This window comes from Bombina bombina, unplaced genomic scaffold (genome assembly GCF_027579735.1).
Source record: "Bombina bombina isolate aBomBom1 unplaced genomic scaffold, aBomBom1.pri scaffold_523, whole genome shotgun sequence".
NCBI lineage: Eukaryota > Metazoa > Chordata > Amphibia > Anura > Bombinatoridae > Bombina > Bombina bombina.
This window is the reverse complement of record NW_026511860.1, coordinates 2,952-23,659: the sequence shown is the minus strand read 5'-3', so window position 1 is coordinate 23,659 and position 20,708 is coordinate 2,952. Positions and strand designations below refer to the sequence as shown.

Sequence of the window (20,708 nt, the reverse complement as noted above, 5' to 3'; positions counted from 1 at the left end):
TAAATATGTAGCCTGTAAATCCTTATACACAGCAGCTATAGCCAGTAATCACACATACAGAGAGTAAATATATAGCCTGTAAATCCTTATACACAGCAGCTATAGCCAGTAATCGCACATACAGAGAGTAAATATGTAGCCTGTAAATCCTTATACACAGCAGTTATAGCCAGTAATCACACATACAGAGAGTAATATATATAGCCTGTAAATCCTTATACACAGCAGCTATAGCCAGTAATCACACATACAGAGAGTAAATATATAGCCTGTAAATCTGTATATACAGCAGCTATAGCCAGTAATCACACATACAGAGAGTAAATATTTAGCCTGTAAATCGTTATAAACAGCAGCTATAGCCAGTAATCACACAGAAAGAAAATATATAGCCTGTAAATCCTTATACACAGCAGTTATAGCCAGTAATCACACATACAGAGAGAAAATATATAGGACTAGATTACAAGTGGTGTGCTAACTGTTATGCACAAGCAATATCAGCGTTTTGCACACTTTGGAAAAAAGCGTACGTATTACAAGTTGAAAGTAATCATGATCGCGCAATTGCCTTTAACACTCATCAGGTTAGCATAACTGAAACCATCACGTACACAAATATAAACACACAATATACAACATACACAGTATACTCACATATTACAAATACACAAAATACTTAACAACACACTATTACTCTTGGTGACAAGTTATGCTGATAGGGTCATCCATGTTGAAGTGCTTAATAAAACTGGTATACCCCAACAAGGTGACGTTAATAGTGCTTTGAACAATGTATATCAAAATCCCCCCACGGCTACCAAATTTGACACAATATCCTATGTTTACTAATGATTATACAATTAAGAGATGACCTACTCCTACAACCTTAGAGAGATTCATTATCTACAAGCAAAAAAAGTGATTTGCCAGGGTTGTACCAAAGCCAACACTAAGCTGGCGGAGGGTGCATCCATCAGTTTTTTTTATCATAACAACTAGAACCCTAATACAGAATGAGACCAGCTGTTGAACATTAGCATATTTTAATTTTTACCTACAAAGGACACCACTTATTTCCCAGTGTTTAGTGAGAGACCACCCAAACACATGTTGGAGCCTTATTTTGAGTTGTTTTTTTTTTATTTACAGCCCAGAACAGCTTCAGTGCAGCCAGCGTCAGCTCATTACTCACCTCCTATCAACTGACAGGTAAGTGATGTCCCTATGGTCAATATGTAGCCTGTAAATCCTTATACACAGCAGCTATAGCCAGTAATTACACATACAGACAGTAAATATATAGCCTGTAAATCCTTATACACAGCAGCTATAGCCAGTAATCACACATACAGAGAGTAAATATGTAGCCTGTAAATCCTTATACACAGCAGCTATAGCCAGTAAGCACACATACAGAGAGAAAATATATAGCCTGTAAATCCTTATACACAGCAGTTATAGCCAGTAATCACACATACAGAGAGTAAATATATAGCCTGTAAATCCTTATACACAGCAGCTATAGCCAGTAATCACACATACAGAGAGTAAATATATAGCCTGTAAATCCTTATACACAGCAGCTATAGCCAGTAAGCACACATGCAGAGAGAAAATATATAGCCTGTAAATACATATACACAGCAGCTATAGCCAGTAATCACACATACAGAGAGTAAATATATAGCCTGTAAATCCTTATACACAGCAGTTATAGCCAGTAAGCACACATACAGAGTAAATATATAGACTGTAAATCCTTATACACAGCAGCTATAGCCAGTAATCACACATACAGAGAGTAAATATATAGCATGTAAATCCTTATACACAGCAGCTATAGCCAGTAATCACACATACAGAGAGTAAATATATAGGGGAATATTTATCAAGCCGGGAACCTGAAAAACGCTGGAATTCCGCAGCGTAATTCTGGCGAGCTTGATTTGACCTAGTTATCAAAGCCTACAGACCGGCAAAAGTTGAAATCTGTGACGTAACATACGATCCACCGGTCTCAATCTGACACAGATCGATGCTTTATAGATGTTCCGAATACACATTCGGCACTATTTGACAGTTTTTTAAAACTTATCAAATAGTTAACTGGTACGCTTGCGGCTATTCCGGCCCATCGTACCTGGTTTTCAATCTGCCACACTAGAGACCGCGGATGCCATAGGAATCAATGGGAGTCTAAAAGCACGAAAGCTTATGTTCGATGCTGGCAGATATCACATTGATTTCTATGGTAGACAACCAGTAACGTTTACACCTAACATAATCCCCGAGTCTAAACATCCCTAATCTGCCGCCCCGACATCGCCGCCACTAAATAAAAGTTATTAACCCCTATACCGCTACTCCTGGACCCCACCACAACTAAATAAAAGTTTTAACCCCTAAACCCCTGGCCTCCCACATCACTACCACTAACTAAACCTATTAACCCCTAAACCGCCAGCCCCCCACATTGCCATAAACTAAATTAAGCTATTAACCCCTTAACCTAACATGCTAACTTTATATTAAAATTACAACATCCCTATCTTATAATAAATTTAAACTTACCTGTAGAATTAAAATAAACTACATTAAACTATTAATTAACCTACCCTAACTATTATACTAAAATTAAATTAAACTATATTAAACTATTAATTAACCTACCCTAACTATTATACTAAAAATACATTAAACTACCAATTAAATTAACTATATTACATATTTAAAAACCTAACCCTACTCAAATTATTTAAATCTACTATTAAACATTTCTAAATTACAAAAAAAATAAACACTGTTACAAAAAATAAAAAACACTGTTACAAAAAATAAAAACCCACAGTATCAAAAATAAAAAAGAATTACACCTAATTTAATAGCCCTATCAAAATAAAAATAAAAACTCCAAAATAAAAAAAAACCCTAGCCTACAATACACTACCAATGGCCCTTAAAAGGGCCTTTTGCGGGACATTGCCCCAAAGAAATCAGCTCTTTTACTTGTACAAATAAATACAAACACCCCCCAACAGTAAAACCCACCACCCACACAACCAACCCCCCAAAATAAAAAACCTATCTAAAAAACCTAAGCTCCCCATTGCCCTGAAAAGGGCATTTGTATGGGCATTGCCCTTAAAAGGGCATTTAGCTCTTTTACTACCCAAACCCTACTCTAAAAATAAAACCCACCCAAAAAAAACCTTAAAAAACTTAACACTAACCCCCGACGATCCACTTACAGTTTTTGAAGTTCCGCTTGAAGGATCCATCCAGCCAGCAAGAAGTCTTCATCCGGGCAGCCTCTTCCATCTTCATCCATCCGGTGAAGTCTTCATCCATGTGTCCTCTTCTATCTTCATCCCTCCGGCGAGGAGTGGGTCCATCCTGAAGACATCCGGCGTGGAGCGGGTCCATCCTGAAGACATCTGACTAGGAGCTCCTCTTCAATACGGTCTCCTCCGTAAGCTGGATCTTGAATGCAAGTGAGGTCATCCAAGATGGCGTCCCTTGCATTCCTATTGGCTGAAAGGTTCCAATCAGCCAATAGGATTAGAGCTGCTAAAATCCTATTGGCTGTTCCAATCAGCCAATAGGATTTGAGCAGCTCTCATCCTATTGGCTGTTCCAATCAGCCAATAGGATGAGAGCTTAATCCGCGGCCGCAATGTTAGGCAAGCGTATTGGTGCAGTCGAATGCAAGAAAGTTGATGGCTTAATAGATAGGCCTCATAGTCTGTAAATACATATACACAGCAGCTATAGCCAGTAATCACACATACAGAGAGTAAATATATAGCCTGTAAATCCTTATACACAGCAGCTATAGCCAGTAATCACACATACAGAGAGTAAATATATAGCCTGTAAATCCTTATACACAGCAGCTATAGCCAGTAATCACACATACAGAGAGTAAATATAAAGCCTGTAAATCCTTATACACAGCAGCTATAGCCAGTACAGAGCCTGTAAATCCTTATACACAGCAGCTATAGCCAATAATCACACATACAGAGAGTAAATATGTAGCCTGTAAATCCTTATACACAGCAGCTATAGCCAGTAATCACACATACAGAGAGTAAATATATAGCCTGTAAATCCTTATACACAGCAGCTATAGCCAGTAATCACACATACAGAGAGTAAATATATAGCCTGTAAATCCTTATACACAGCAGCTATAGACAGTAATCACACATACAGAGAGTACATATATAGCCTGTAAATCCTTATACACAGCAGCTATAGCCAGTAAGCACACATACAGAGAGTACATATATAGCCTGTAAATCCTTATACACAGCAGCTATAGCCAGTAATCACACATACAGAGAGTAAATATATAGCCTGTAAATCCTTATACACAGCAGCTATAGCCAGTAATCACACATACAGAGAGTAAATATATAGCCTGTAAATCCTTATACACAGCAGCTATAGCCAGTAATCACACATACAGAGAGTAAATATAAAGCCTGTAAATCCTTATACACAGCAGCTATAGCCAGTAAGCACACATACAGAGAGTACATATATAGCCTGTAAATCCTTATACACAGCAGCTATAGCCAGTAATCACACATACAGAGAGTACATATATAGCCTGTAAATCCTTATACACAGCAGCTATAGCCAGTAAGCACACATACAGAGAGTACATATATAGCCTGTAAATCCTTATACACAGCAGCTATAGCCAGTAATCACACATACAGAGAGTAAATATATAGCCTGTAAATCCTTATACACAGCAGCTATAGCCAGTAATCACACATACAGAGAGTAAATATAAAGCCTGTAAATCCTTATACACAGCAGCTATAGCCAGTACAGAGCCTGTAAATCCTTATACACAGCAGCTATAGCCAATAATCACACATACAGAGAGTAAATATGTAGCCTGTAAATCCTTATACACAGCAGCTATAGCCAGTAATCACACATACAGAGAGTAAATATATAGCCTGTAAATCCTTATACACAGCAGCTATAGACAGTAATCACACATACAGAGAGTACATATATAGCCTGTAAATCCTTATACACAGCAGCTATAGCCAGTAAGCACACATACAGAGAGTACATATATAGCCTGTAAATCCTTATACACAGCAGCTATAGCCAGTAAGCACACATACAGAGAGTACATATATAGCCTGTAAATCCTTATACACAGCAGCTATAGCCAGTAATCACACATACAAATAGTTAATATATAGCCTGTAAATCCTTATACACAGCAGCTATAGCCAGTAATCACACATACAGAGAGTACATATATAGCCAGTAATCACACATACAAAGAGTACATATATAGGGGTCTAGTTATCAAGCCGTCAACCTCAAATATGCTGGAATTCCGCAGCGTATTTGTGGCGAGGCTGATTCGCCTAAGTTATCAAGCCCTACACACCGGCAAAAGTAGAATTTAGTGACGTAAGCTTCGATCCGCAGGACTCAGTCCGACACAGATCGATTCTTACATCACTCCAGATGTTCCGCACACAAGTTCGGCACAATCTGACTACTTTTGCTAGTTATCAAAAAACTAGCAGGTACGCTCGGCACTTTTCCGGCCCAGCGTACCTGGTTTTCAATCCGCCGCCCTGGAGGCGGCGGATCCCATAGGAATCAATGGGATTCTGACCATAGCGAAAGTTCATGTTCGCTGCTGCCAGACATCCCATTGATTCCTATGGGAGATGTCTACACCCAACACCCTAACATGTACCCCGAGTCTAAACACCCCTAATCTGTCCCCCCCTACACCGCCGCAACTAAATAAATGTATTATCCCCTAAACCTCCGCTCCCGGAGCCCACCGCCACTCTAATAAACTGATTAACCCCTATACCGCCGCTCCCGGACCCCACCGCCACTATAATAAATTTATTAACCCCTATCCTGCCCCCCCCTACACCGCCGCCACTATAATAAATTTATTAACCCCTATCCTGCCCCCCCCACACCGCCGCAACTATAATAAAATTATTAACCCCTAAACCTAAGTCTAACCCTAACCCTAACACCCCCCTAACTTAAATATTAATTAAATACATCTAAATATTATAACTCTTATTAACTAAATTAATCCTATTTAAAAATAAATACTTACCTGTAAAATAAACCCTAAGATAGCTACAATATAAATAATAATTTTATTGTATCTATTTTAGGATTTATTTTTATTTTACAGGCAAATTTCCATTTATTTTAACTAGGTACAATAGCTATTAAATAGTTAATAACTATTTAATAGCTACCTAGTTAAAATAAAGAGAAATTTACCTGTAAAATAAAAACTAACCTAAGTTACAATTACACCTAACACTACACTATCATTAAATAAATTATTCCTATTTAAAACTAAATACTTACCTGTAAAATAAATCCTAACCTAAGTTACAATTACACCTAACACTACACTATACTTTAATAAATTATTCCTATTTAAAACTAAATACTTACCTGTAAAATAAACCCTAAGATAGCTACAATGTCATTAATAATTACATTGGAGCTATCTTAGGATTTATATTTATTTTACAGGTAACTTTGTATTTATTTAGAATAGTTATTAAATAGTTATTAACTATTTAATAACTACCTAGCTAAAAGAAATACAAAATTACCTGTAAAATAAATCCTAACCTAAGTTACAATTAAACCTAACACTACACTATCATTAAATTAATTAAATAAATTACCTACAAATAACTACAATTAAATACAATTAAATAAACTAACTAAAGTACAAAAAATAAAAAAATAATTTACAAACATTTCAAAAATATTACAACAATTTTAAGCTATTTACACCTAATCTAAGCCCCCTAATAAAATAACAAAGCCCCCCAAAATAAAAAAAATGCCCTACCCTATTTTACATTAAAAAGTTAACAGCTCTATTACCTTACCAGCCCTTAAAAGGGCCTTTTGCGGGGCATGCCCCAACGAAAACAGCTCTTTTGCCTGTAAAAAGAAAAATGGAACCCCCCAACATTAAAACCCACCACCCACACACCCCTACTCTAACCCAAACCCCCCTTAATTAAACCTAACACTACCCCCCTGAAGATCATCCTACCTTTAGCCGTCTTCAGCCAGCCGACCACCGATGGAACAGAAGAGGAGATCCGCAGCGGCAGGAGTCTTCATCCAAGGGGCGCTGAAGAAGTCTTCCATCCGATTGAAGTCATCATCCAGGCGGCGTCTTCAATCTTCATCCATCCGGAGCGGAGCCATCTTCAGACGAGCCGACGCAGAGCCATCCTCTTCTACCGACGGACTAACGACAAATGACGGTTCCTTTAAGTGAAGTCATCCAAGATGGCGTCCCTCGAATTCCGATTGGCTGATAGGATTCTATCAGCCAATCGGAATTAAGGTAGGAAAAATCTGATTGGCTGATTTAATCAGCCAATCAGATTGAGCTTGCATTCTATTGGCTGTTCCGATCAGCCAATAGAATGCGAGCTCAATCTGGCTGATTTAATCAGCCAATCAGATTGAAGTTCAATCTGATTGGCTGATCCAATCAGCCAATCAGATTTTTCATACCTTAATTCCGATTGGCTGATAGAATCCTATCAGCCAATCGGAATTCGAGGGACGCCATCTTGGATGACGTCCCTTAAAGGAACCGTCATTCATCGTTAGTCCGTCGGTAGAAGAGGATGGCTCTGCGTCGGCTCGTCTGAAGATGGCTCTGCTCCGCTCCGGATGGATGAAGATTGAAGACGCTGCCTGGATGATGACTTCAATCGGATGGAAGACTTCTTCAGCGCCCCTTGGATGATTACTTCTGCCGCTGCGGATCTCCTCTTCTGTTCCATCGGTGGTCGGCTGGCTGAAGACGGCTAAAGGTAGGATGATCTTCAGGGGGGTAGTGTAAGGTTTATTCCAGGGGGGTTTGGGTTAGAGTAGGGGTGTGTGGGTGGTGGGTTTTAATGTTGGGGTGGTGTTGTATTTTTATTTTACAGGCAAAAGAGCTTAATTCTTTGGGGCATGCCCCGCAAAAGGCCCTTTTTAGGGCTGGTAAGGTAATAGAGCTGTTAACTTTTAAATGTAGAATAGGGTAGGGCATTTTTTTATTTTGGGGGGCTTTGTTATTTTATTAGGGGGCTTAGATTAGGTGTAAGTAGCTTAAAATTGTTGTAATATTTTTGAAATGTTTGTAACTTATTTTTTTTATTCTTTGTAACTTAGCTTTTTTAATTTTTTGTACTTTAGTTAGTTTAATTGTATTTAATTGTAGTTATTTGTAGGTAATTTATTTAATTAATTTAATGATAGTGTAGTGTTAGGTTTAATTGTAACTTAGGTTAGGATTTATTTTACAGGTAATTTTGTATTTATTTTAGCTAGGTAGTTATTAAATAGTTATTAACTATTTAATAGCTATTGTACCTAGTTAAAATAAATTGAAAGTTGCCTGTAAAATAAAAATAAATCCTAAGATAGCTACAGTATAATTATTATTTATATTGTAGCTATATTAGGGTTTATTTTAAAGGTAAGTATTTAGTTTTTATATAGGATTAATTTAGTTAATAAGAGTAATATTTATTTAGATTTAATTAATATTTAAGTTAGGGGGGTGTTAGGGTTAGGGTTAGGTTTAGGGGTTAATAATTTTATTATAGTGGCGACGGTGTAGGGGGGGGGGGCAGATTAGGGGTTAATAAATTTAATATAAGTGGCGGCGGGGTCCGGGAGTGGGGGTTTAGGGGTTAAACAATTTAGTTGTGGCGGGGTCCCGGATCGGCAGGATAGGGGTTAATAATATTATTATAGGTGGTGGCGGTATAGGGGGGGCAGGATAGGGGTTACTAGGTATAATGTAGGTGGCGGTGGGCTCCAGGAGCGGCGGTTTAGGGGTTAATACATTTATGATAGTTGTGGCGGTGTTCGGGAGCGGCGGTTTAGGGGTTACTAACTTTATTTAGTTGCGGGGGGCTCCGGGGGTGCCGGTATAGGGGGTAGAACAGTGTAGTTTAGTGTGGGTGCTTAGTGACAGGCTAGCAATAAAGCTGTGAAAAAGCCGAAGAACAGCGAGATCGGATGAGTGATAACTATCACAGTCCGCTGCTCATCGCCCCGTACTTGGTGCGCAGCTTTTTGACAGTTTTATTGATAACTTTGGCGAGATTTTTCAGGTCTGCGGTGGCGATGGTAGGCGAGTTAGGCGGGCGTATTGGGGCCGGCGAAGGCAGGTAAGTAGACACGTTAATAACTAGAGGCCATAGCTTGTAAATCCATATACACAGCAGCTATAGCCAGTAAGCACATCTACAGAGAGTAAATATAAAGCCTGTAAATCCTTATACACAGCAGTTATAGCCAGTAATCACACATACAGAGATTAATATATATAGCCTGTTAATCCTTATACACAGCAGCTATAGCCAATAATCACACATACAGAGAGTAAATATATAGCCTGTAAATCCTTATACACAGCAGTTATAGCCAGTAATCACACATACAGAGAGTAATATATATAGCCTGTTAATCCTTATACACAGCAGCTATAGCCAATAATCACACATATAGAGAGTAAATATATAGCCTGTAAATCCTTATACACAGCAGTTATAGCCAGTAATCACACATACAGAGAGTAAATATATAGCCTGTTAATCCTTATACACAGCAGCTATAGCAAGTAATCACACATACAGAGTAAATATATAGCATGTATATCCTTATACCTAGCATCTATAGCCAGGAATTACACATACAGAGAGTAAAAATATAGCCTGTAAATCCTTATACACAGCAGCTATAGCCAGTAATCACACATACAGAGAGTACATATATAGCCTGTAAATCCTTATACACAGCAGCTATAGCCAGTAATCACACATACAGAGTGTAAATATATAGCCTGTAAATCCTTATACACAGCAGCTATAGCCAGTAATCACACATACAGAGAGTAATATATATAGCCTGTAAATCCTTATACACAGCAGCTATAGCCAGTAATCACACATACAGAGAGTTAATATATAGCCTGTAAATCCTTATACACAGCAGCTATAGCCAGTAATCACACATACAGAGTGTAAATATATAGCCTGTAAATCCTTATACACAGCAGATATAGCCAGTAAGCACACATACAGAGAGTAAATATATAGCCTGTAAATCCTTATACACAGCAGCTATAGCCAGTAATCACACATACAGAGAGTAAATATATAGCCTGTAAATCCTTATACACAGCAGCTATAGCCAGTAATCACACATACAGAGAGTAAATATATAGCATGTATATCCTTTATACCTAGCAGCTATAGCCAGTAATTACACATACAGAGAGTAAATATATAGCCTGTAAATCCTTATACACAGCAGCTATAGCCAGTAAGCACACATACAGAGAGTAAATATATAGCCTGTAAATCCTTATACACAGCAGCTATAGCCAGTAATCACACATACAGAGAGTACATATATAGTCTGTAAATCCTTATACACAGCAGCTATAGCCAGTAATCACACATACAGAGTGTAAATATATAGCCTGTAAATCCTTATACACAGCAGCTATAGCCAGTAATCACACATACAGAGTGTAAATATATAGCCTGTAAATCCTTATACACAGCAGCTATAGCCAGTAAGCACACATACAGAGAGTACATATATAGCCTGTAAATCCTTATACACAGCAGCTATAGCCAGTAATCACACATACAGAGTGTAAATATATAGCCTGTAAATCCTTATACACAGCAGCTATAGCCAGTAAGCACACATACAGAGAGTACATATATAGCCTGTAAATCCTTATACACAGCAGCTATAGCCAGTAATCACACATACAGAGAGTACATATATAGCCTGTAAATCCTTATACACAGCAGCTATAGCCAGTAATCACACATACAGAGTGTAAATATATAGCCTGTAAATCCTTATACACAGCAGCTATAGCCAGTAAGCACACATACAGAGAGTAAATATATAGCCTGTAAATCCTTATACACAGCATTTATAGCCAGTAATCACACATACAGAGAGTAAATATATAGCCTGTAAATCCTTATACACAGCAGCTATAGCCAGTAAGCACACATACAGAGAGTAAATATATAGCCTGTAAATCCTTATACACAGCAGCTATAGCCAGTAAGCACACATACAGAGAGTAAATATATAGCCTGTAAATCCTTATACACAGCAGTTATAGCCAGTAGGCACACATACAGAGAGTAATATATATAGCCTGTAAATCCTTATACACAGCAGCTATAGCCAGTAATCACACATGCAGAGAGTAAATATATAGCCTGTAAATCCTTATACACAGCAGCTATAGCCAGTAAGCACACATACAGAGAGTAAATATATAGCCTGTAAATCCTTATACACAGCAGCTATAGCCAGTAATCACACATACAGAGAACATTTAGTAATATCCTGTAATAGGCAGTAATGGCATATACAGGGGTAGTATAGAGCAGACAGTTATATCAGTGAGTCCCTTGGTACATGAGGGTCCTGTATATACAGTATTTGAGTAAAGCCATATTCTGTTAGTATCTCATTAGTAAATGATGGGATTATCCTAGTAAATAAGCAAATAGAATATCCCAGAGAGACCAGCTGAATTTCAGGTTGTCCTGACTTATAAATAACTGGGCCAAGTCATATCGGGGTTGAATGTCAGCTGTATAGGGAAGTCAGACAGGGCACTTGCTAGCTCATGTTTTTAAAGTGTTGGGATTGAATCACATTGTGTTCCAATGTCTGTTTCTATCCATTTCAGAGCTGACTGAATATAGGCGCTATGAACTTCTGGTTACCGCATATAATGCTGTGGGGGAGGGCCCGGCCAGCCCACCCGTGGAAGTGTTTGTTGGTGAAGCAGGTAAGGAAGGTGGGGAGTAAATGTCACTGATCAGGATAATAACAAGGTGGGCGTCACTACGTGTGTAAAGTGTTTATAACTTCTAAATACAATAAAGTCTAAGATTTCCCTTTCTATAATAACATGTATACTTGAAACAAAAATCTACTCAACAGTTCCTGAGTTCTAAAAACAAAGTTTTATTTACAAAATGCATCATAACTAAAATGCCAGCAGTAAAATGTATCAGACGTGAAACTGGGCACCAGAACAAGCCATTTGTGAAAAAGACAATTAAACCCATTAGATGTAGATCAGGAAATAATAAAGCTTCATGGAAATAGAACCAATGTGTTTTTGTTTCATTAAATTGCTGGACAAATGTGTCACAGTAGCATCGTCCTATCAGATGTAGCATTATCTAGTGATTTCATTATATGGACTTGTCACAAATGCTTGTAGCAGGACTCTTGCTGCCCATGCCGAAAGAGAATGAAGGCGCAGTCAGTGTTAAAGTATCGTCTAATGATGCAGTAATCAAATCTGAGGCAGCAATATAGGGTCTGGTGAGACAGCAGAGGTTGGGGTGAGCTTTAGTGAATAAGTTACATAGAATTACATAGGGTCTGGTGAGACTAGAGAAGTCTGTAAACTTTAGTGAATAAGCTGCAAGGAATAACAAGACCTGGTTGAGCTGGATTATCTTTAGTGAATCAACTACATAGGGTCTGGAGAGACTGGGTGAGCTTTAGTGAATCAGTTACATATAATTATATAGTGTCTGGTAAGGCTAGAGAGGTTGGGTGAGCTTTAGTGAATCAGTTACATAGAATTACACAGTGTCTGGTAAGGCTAGAGAGGCTGGGTGAGCTTTAGTGAATCAGTTACATAGAATTACATAATGTCTGGTAAGGCTAGAGAGGCTGGGTGAGCTTTAGTGAATCAGTTACATAGAATTACATGATGTCTGGTAAGGCTAGAGAGGCTGGGTGAGCTTTAGTGAATCAGTTACATAGAATTATATAGTGTCTGGTAAGGCTAGAGAGGCTGGGTGAGCTTTAGTGAATCAGTTACATAGAATTACATAATGTCTGGTAAGGCTAGAGAGGCTGGGTGAGCTTTAGTGAATCAGTTACATATAATTACATAGGGTCTGGTAAGGCTAGAGAGGCTGGGTGAGCTTTAGTGAATCAGTTACATAGAATTATATAGTGTCTGGTAAGGCTAGAGAGGCTGGGTGAGCTTTAGTGAATCAGTTACATAGAATTACATAGGGTCTGGTAAGGCTAGAGAGGCTGGGTGAGCTTTAGTGAATCAGTTACATAGAATTACATAGTGTCTGGTAAGGCTAGAGAGGCTGGGTGAGCTTTAGTGAATCAGTTACATAGAATTACATAGTGTCTGGTAAGGCTAGAGAGGCTGGGTGAGCTTTAGTGAATCAGTTACATAGAATTACATAATGTCTGGTAAGGCTAGAGAGGCTGGGTGAGCTTTAGTGAATCAGTTACATAGAATTACATAGTGTCTGGTAAGGCTAGAGAGGCTGGGTGAGCTTTAGTGAATCAGTTACATAGAATTACATAGTGTCTGGTAAGGCTAGAGAGGCTGGGTGAGCTTTAGTGAATCAGTTACATAGAATTACATAATGTCTGGTAAGGTTAGAGAGGCTGGGTGAGCTTTAGTGAATCAGTTACATAGAATTACATAATGTCTGGTAAGGCTAGAGAGGCTGTGTGAGCTTTAGTGAATCAGTTACATAGAATTACATAGTGTATGGTAAGGCTAGAGAGGCTGGGTGAGCTTTAGTGAATCAGTTACATAGAATTACATAATGTCTGGTAAGGCTAGAGAGGCTGGGTGAGCTTTAGTGAATCAGTTACATAGAATTACATAGTGTCTGGTAAGGCTAGAGAGGCTGGGTGAGCTTTAGTGAATCAGTTATATAGAATTATATAGTGTCTGGTAAGGCTAGAGAGGCTGGGTGAGCTTTAGTGAATCAGTTACATAGAATTACATAATGTATGGTAAGGCTAGAGAGGCTGGGTGAGCTTTAGTGAATCAGTTACATAGAATTACATAGTGTATGGTAAGGCTAGAGAGGCTGGGTGAGCTTTAGTGAATCAGTTACATAGAATTACATAGTGTATGGTAAGGCTAGAGAGGCTGGGTGAGCTTTAGTGAATCAGTTACATAGAATTACATAGTGTCTGGTAAGGCTAGAGAGGCTGGGTGAGCTTTAGTGAATCAGTTACATAGAATTACATAATGTCTGGTAAGGCTAGAGAGGCTGGGTGAGCTTTAGTGAATCAGTTACATAGAATTACATAGTGTCTGGTAAGGCTAGAGAGGCTGGGTGAGCTTTAGTGAATCAGTTACATAGAATTACATAGGGTCTGGTAAGGCTAGAGAGGCTGGGTGAGCTTTAGTGAATCAGTTACATATAATTACATAGGGTCTGGTAAGGCTAGAGAGGCTGGGTGAGCTTTAGTGAATCAGTTACATAGAATTACATAGTGTCTGGTAACGCTAGAGAGGCTGGGGTGAGCTTTAGTGAATCAGTTACATATAATTACATAGGGTCTGGTAAGGCTAGAGAGGCTGGGTGAGCTTTAGTGAATCAGTTACATAGAATTACATAATGTCTGGTAAGGCTAGAGAGGCTGGGTGAGCTTTAGTGAATCAGTTACATAGAATTACATAATGTCTGGTAAGGCTAGAGAGGCTGGGTGAGCTTTAGTGAATCAGTTACATATAATTACATAGGGTCTGGTAAGGCTAGAGAGGCTGGGTGAGCTTTAGTGAATCAGTTACATAGAATTACATAATGTCTGGTAAGGCTAGAGAGGCTGGGTGAGCTTTAGTGAATCAGTTACATATAATTATATAGGGTCTGGTAAGGCTAGAGAGGCTGGGTGAGCTTTAGTGAATCAGTTACATAGAATTACATAGTGTATGGTAAGGCTAGAGAGGCTGGGTGAGCTTTAGTGAATCAGTTACATAGAATTACATAATGTCTGGTAAGGCTAGAGAGGCTGGGTGAGCTTTAGTGAATCAGTTACATAGAATTACATAGGGTCTGGTAAGGCTAGAGAGGCTGGGTGAGCTTTAGTGAATCAGTTACATATAATTACATAATGTCAGGTAAGGCTAGAGAGGCTGGGTGAGCTTTAGTGAATCAGTTACATATAATGACATAGTGTCTGGTAAGGCTAGAGAGGCTGGGTGAGCTTTAGTGAATCAGTTACATAGAATTACATAGTGTATGGTAAGGCTAGAGAGGCTGGGTGAGCTTTAGTGAATCAGTTACATATAATTACATAGGGTCTGGTAAGGCTAGAGAGGCTGGGTGAGCTTTAGTGAATCAGTTACATAGAATTACATAATGTCTGGTAAGGTTAGAGAGGCTGGGTGAGCTTTAGTGAATCAGTTACATAGAATTACATGATGTCTGGTAAGGCTAGAGAGGCTGGGTGAGCTTTAGTGAATCAGTTACATAGAATTACATAGTGTATGGTAAGGCTAGAGAGGCTGGGTGAGCTTTAGTGAATCAGTTACATAGAATTACATAATGTCTGGTAAGGCTAGAGAGGCTGGGTGAGCTTTAGTGAATCAGTTACATAGAATTACATAATGTCTGGTAAGGCTAGAGAGGCTGGGTGAGCTTTAGTGAATCAGTTACATAGAATTATATAGTGTCTGGTAAGGCTAGAGAGGTTGGGTGAGCTTTAGTGAATCAGTTACATAGAATTACATAGGGTCTGGTAAGGCTAGAGAGGTTGGGTGAGCTTTAGTGAATCAGTTACATAGAATTACATAATGTCTGGTAAGGCTAGAGAGGCTGGATGAGCTTTAGTGAATCAGTTACATAGAATTACATAATGTCTGGTAAGGCTAGAGAGGCTGGGTGAGCTTTAGTGAATCAGTTACATAGAATTACATAGGGTCTGGTAAGGCTAGAGAGGCTGGGTGAGCTTTAGTGAATCAGTTACATATAATTACATAGGGTCTGGTAAGGCTAGAGAGGCTGGGTGAGCTTTAGTGAATCAGTTACATAGAATTATATAGGGTCTGGTAAGGCTAGAGAGGGCTGGGTGAGCTTTAGTGAATCAGTTACATAGAATTACATAATGTCTGGTAAGGCTAGAGAGGCTGGGTGAGCTTTAGTGAATCAGTTACATAGAAATTACATAGTGTCTGGTAAGGCTAGAGAGGCTGGGTGAGCTTTAGTGAATCAGTTTACATAGAATTACATAGTGTCTGGTAAGGCTAGAGAGGCTGGGTGAGCTTTAGTGAATCAGTTACATAGAATTAACATAATGTCTGGTAAGGCTAGAGAGGCTGGGTGAGCTTTAGTGAATCAGTTACATAGAATTACATAGGGTCTGGTAAGGCTAGAGAGGCTGGGTGAGCTTTAGTGAATCAGTTACATAGAATTACATAGTGTCTGGTAAGGCTAAGAGGCTGGGGTGAGCTTTAGTGAATCAGTTACATAGAATTACATAATGTCTGGTAAGGCTAGAGAGGCTGGTGAGCTTTAGTGAATCAGTTACATAGAATTACATAGTGTCTGGTAAGGCTAGAGAGGCTGGGTGAGCTTTAGTGAATCAGTTACATAGAATTACATAGTGTCTGGTAAGGCTAGAGAGGCTGGGTGAGCTTTAGTGAATCAGTTACATAGAATTACATAGTGTCTGGTAAGGCTAGAGAGGCTGGGTGAGCTTTAGTGAATCAGTTACATAGAATTACATAATGTCTGGTAAGGCTAGAGAGGCTGGGTGAGCTTTAGTGAATCAGTTACATAGAATTACATAGTGTCTGGTAAGGCTAGAGAGGCTGGGTGAGCTTTAGTGAATCAGTTACATAGAATTACATAGTGTCTGGTAAGGCTAGAGAGGCTGGGTGAGCTTTAGTGAATCAGTTACATAGAATTACATAGTGTCTGGTAAGGCTAGAGAGGCTGGGTGAGCTTTAGTGAATCAGTTACATAGAATTACATAGGGTCTGGTAAGGCTAGAGAGGCTGGGTGAGCTTTAGTGAATCAGTTACATAGAATTACATAGTGTCTGGTAAGGCTAGAGAGGCTGGGTGAGCTTTAGTGAATCAGTTACATAGAATTACATAGTGTCTGGTAAGGCTAGAGAGGCTGGGTGAGCTTTAGTGAATCAGTTACATAGAATTACATAGTGTCTGGTAAGGCTAGAGAGGCTGGGTGAGCTTTAGTGAATCAGTTACATAGAATTACATATGTCTGGTAAGGCTAGAGAGGCTGGGTGAGCTTTAGTGAATCAGTTACATAGAATTACATAGTGTCTGGTAAGGCTAGAGAGGCTGGGTGAGCTTTAGTGAATCAGTTTACATAGAATTACATAGTGTCTGGTAAGGCTAGAGAGGCTGGGTGAGCTTTAGTGAATCAGTTACATAGAATTACATAGTGTCTGGTAAGGCTAGAGAGGCTGGTGAGCTTTAGTGAATCAGTTACATAGAATTACATAATGTCTGGTAAGGCTAGAGAGGCTGGGTGAGCTTTAGTGAATCAGTTACATAGAATTACATAGTGTCTGGTAAGGCTAGAGAGGCTGGGTGAGCTTTAGTGAATCAGTTACATAGAATTACATAGTGTCTGGTAACGCTAGAGAGGCTGGGGTGAGCTTTAGTGAATCAGGTTACATAGAATTACATAGTGTCTGGTAAGGCTAGAGAGGCTGGGTGAGCTTTAGTGAATCAGTTTACATAGAATTACATAGGGTCTGGTAAGGCTAGAGAGCTGGGTGAGCTTTAGTGAATCATTTACATTAGAATTACATAATGTCTGGTAAGGCTAGAGAGGCTGGGTGAGCTTTTAGTGAATCAGTTACATATAATTACATATGGTCTGGTAAGGCTAGAGAGGCTGGGGTGAGCTTTAGTGAATCAGTTACATATAATTTACATATGTCTGGTAAGGCTAGAGAGGCTGGGTGAGCTTTAAGTGAATCAGTTACATAGAATACATATTTCTGGTAAGGCTAGAGAGGCTGGGTGAGCTCTAGTGTAATCAGTTACATAGAATTACATAGTGTCTGTAGGCTAGAGAGGCTGTGTGAGCTTTAGTGAATCAGTTACATAGAATTACATAATGTATGGTAAGGCTAGAGAGGCTGGGTGAGCTTTAGTGAATCATTTACATAGAATTACATAATGTCTGGTAAGGCTAGAGAGGCTGGGTGAAGCTTTAGTGAATCAGTTACATAGAATTACATAGTGTCTGGTAAGGCTAGAGAGGCTGGGTGAGCTTTAGTGAATCAGTTACATAGAATTACATAATGTCTGGTAAGGCTAGAGAGGCTGGGTGAGCTTTAGTGAATCAGTTACATAGAATTACATAATGTCTGGTAAGGCTAGAGAGGCTGGGTGAGCTTTAGTGAATCAGTTACATATAATTACATAGTGTCTGGTAAGGCTAGAGAGGCTGGGTGAGCTTTAGTGAATCAGTTACATAGAATTACATAGTGTCTGGTAAGGCTAGAGAGGCTGGGTGAGCTTTAGTGAATCAGTTACATAGAATTACATAGGGTCTGGTAAGGCTAGAGAGGGCTGGGTGAGCTTTAGTGAATCAGTTACATAGAATTACATAGGGTCTGGTAAGGCTAGAGAGGCTGGGGTGAGCTTTAGTGAATCAGTTACATAGAATTACATAGGGTCTGGTAAGGCTAGAGAGGCTGGGTGAGCTTTAGTGAATCAGTTACATGAATTACATAGGGTCTGGTAAGGGCTAGAGAGGCTGGGGTTGAGCTTTAGTGAATCAGTTACATAGAATTACATAGGTGTCAGGTAAGGCTAGAGAGGCTGGGTGAGCTTTAGTGAATCAGTTACATAGAATTACATAAGTCTGGTAAGGATAGAGAGGCTGGGTGAGCTTAGTGAATCAGTTACATAGAATTACATAATGTCTGGTAAGGCTAGAGAGGCTGTGTGAGCTTTAGTGAATCAGTTACATAGAATTACATAGGTGTATGGTAAGGCTAGAGAGGCTGGGTGAGCTTTAGTGAATCAGTTACATAGAATTACATAATGTCTGGTAAGGCTAGAGAGGCTGGGTGAGCTTTAAGTGAATCAGTTACATAGAATTACATAATTATGGTAAGGCTAGAGAGGCTGGGTGAGCTTTTAGTGGGAATCAGTTAATAGAATTACTTAGTTGTGGTAAGGCTATAGAGGCTGGGTGAGCTTTAGTGAATAGTTAATAGAATTACATAGAATTACATAATGTCAGGTAAGGCTAGAGAGGCTGGGTGAGCTTTAGTGAATCAGTTACATATAATTACATAGTGTCTGGTAAGGCTAGAGAGGCTGGGTGAGCTTTAGTGAATCAGTTACATAGAATTACATAATGTCTGGTAAGGCTAGAGAGGCTGGTGAGCTTTAGTGAATCAGTTACATAGAATTACATAATGTCTGGTAAGGCTAGAGAGGCTGGGTGAGCTTTAGTGAATCAGTTACATAGAAATTACATAATGTCTGGTAAGGCTAGAGAGGCTGGGTGAGCTTAGTGAATCAGTTACATAGAATTACATAATGTATGGTAAGGTTAGAGAGGCTGGGTGAGCTTTAGTGAATCAGTTACATAGAATTACATAGTGTCTGGTAAGGCTAGAGAGGCTGGGTGAGCTTTAGTGAATCAGTTACATAGAATTACATAATGTCTAGGTTATAGGCTAGAGAGGCTGGGTGAGCTTTAGTGAATCAGTTTACTTAGAATTACATAATGTCTGGTAAGCGCTAGAGAGGCTGGGTGAGCTTAGTTAGGTGAATCAGTTACATATAAATTACATAGTGTCTGTGTAAGGCTCGTAGAGGTCTGGGTGAGCTTTAGTGAATCAGTTACATAGAATTACATTAGTGGGTCTGGTAAGGTGCTCAGATGAGGGTCATGTGGTGAGCTTTAGTGAATCAGTTACATAGAATTATCAATAGGGTCTGGTAGGCTAGAGAGGCTGGGTGAGCTTTAGGTGAATCATTACATAGAATTACATATGGATCTGTAAGGCTAGAGAGGCTGGGTTGAGCTTTAGTGAATCAGTTACATAGAATTATCATAGGGTCTGGGTAAGGCTATAGAGGGCAGGCGGGTGAGCGTTTAGTGAATCAAGTTTATCATATAAATATACATAGGGATCTGGTAAGGCGAGAGAGGGCTGATGGTGAGCTTTAGTGAATCAGTTACTTAGAATTACATAGTGTCTGGTAAGGCTAGAGAGGCTGGGTGAGCTTTTAGTGAATCAGGTTACATAGAATTACATAATGTCTGGTAAGGTTAGAGAGGCTGGGTGAGCTTTAGTGAATCAGTTACATATAATTACATAATGGTCTGGGTAAGGCTAGAGAGGCTGTGTGAGCTTTAGGTGAATCAGTTACATAGAATTACATAGTGTATGGTAAGGCTAGAGAGGGCTGGGTGAGCTTTAGTGAATCAGTTACATAGAAATACAATAGTGTCTGGGTAAGGCTAGAGAGGCTGGGGTGAGCTTTATGAATCAGTTACATAGAATTACATAATGTCTGGTAAGGCTAGAGAGGCTGGGTGAGCTTTAGTGAATCAGTTACATAGAATTACATAATGTCTGGGTAAGGCTTGAGAGGCTGGGTGAGCTTTAGTGAATCAGTTACATATAATTACATAGTTGTCTGGTAAGGCTAGAGAGGCTGGGTGAGCTTTAGTGAATCAGTTACATAGAATTACATAGTGTCTGGTAAGGCTAGAGAGGCTGGGTGAGCTTTAGTGAATCAGTACATAGAATTACATAATGTCTGGTAAGGCTAGAGAGGCTGGGTGAGCTTTAGTGAATCAGTTACA

The 20,708-nt window shown here is 39.2% G+C and overlaps 1 protein-coding gene across 1 annotated transcript in view; it reads left to right on the top strand.

The window, feature by feature from the left end:
- Nucleotides 1-11,923, top strand: part of LOC128643975 (protein sidekick-1) — a gene marked incomplete in the record, with an annotated part of 285,109 nt that extends 273,186 nt beyond the window's left edge. Inside the window, 2 exon segments of the mRNA XM_053696740.1 lie at nucleotides 1,153-1,212; nucleotides 11,795-11,923. Of these exon segments, the coding sequence (XP_053552715.1) occupies nucleotides 1,153-1,212; nucleotides 11,795-11,916 (182 nt within the window).
- Between the last annotated feature and the right edge of the window lie 8,785 nt (nucleotides 11,924-20,708).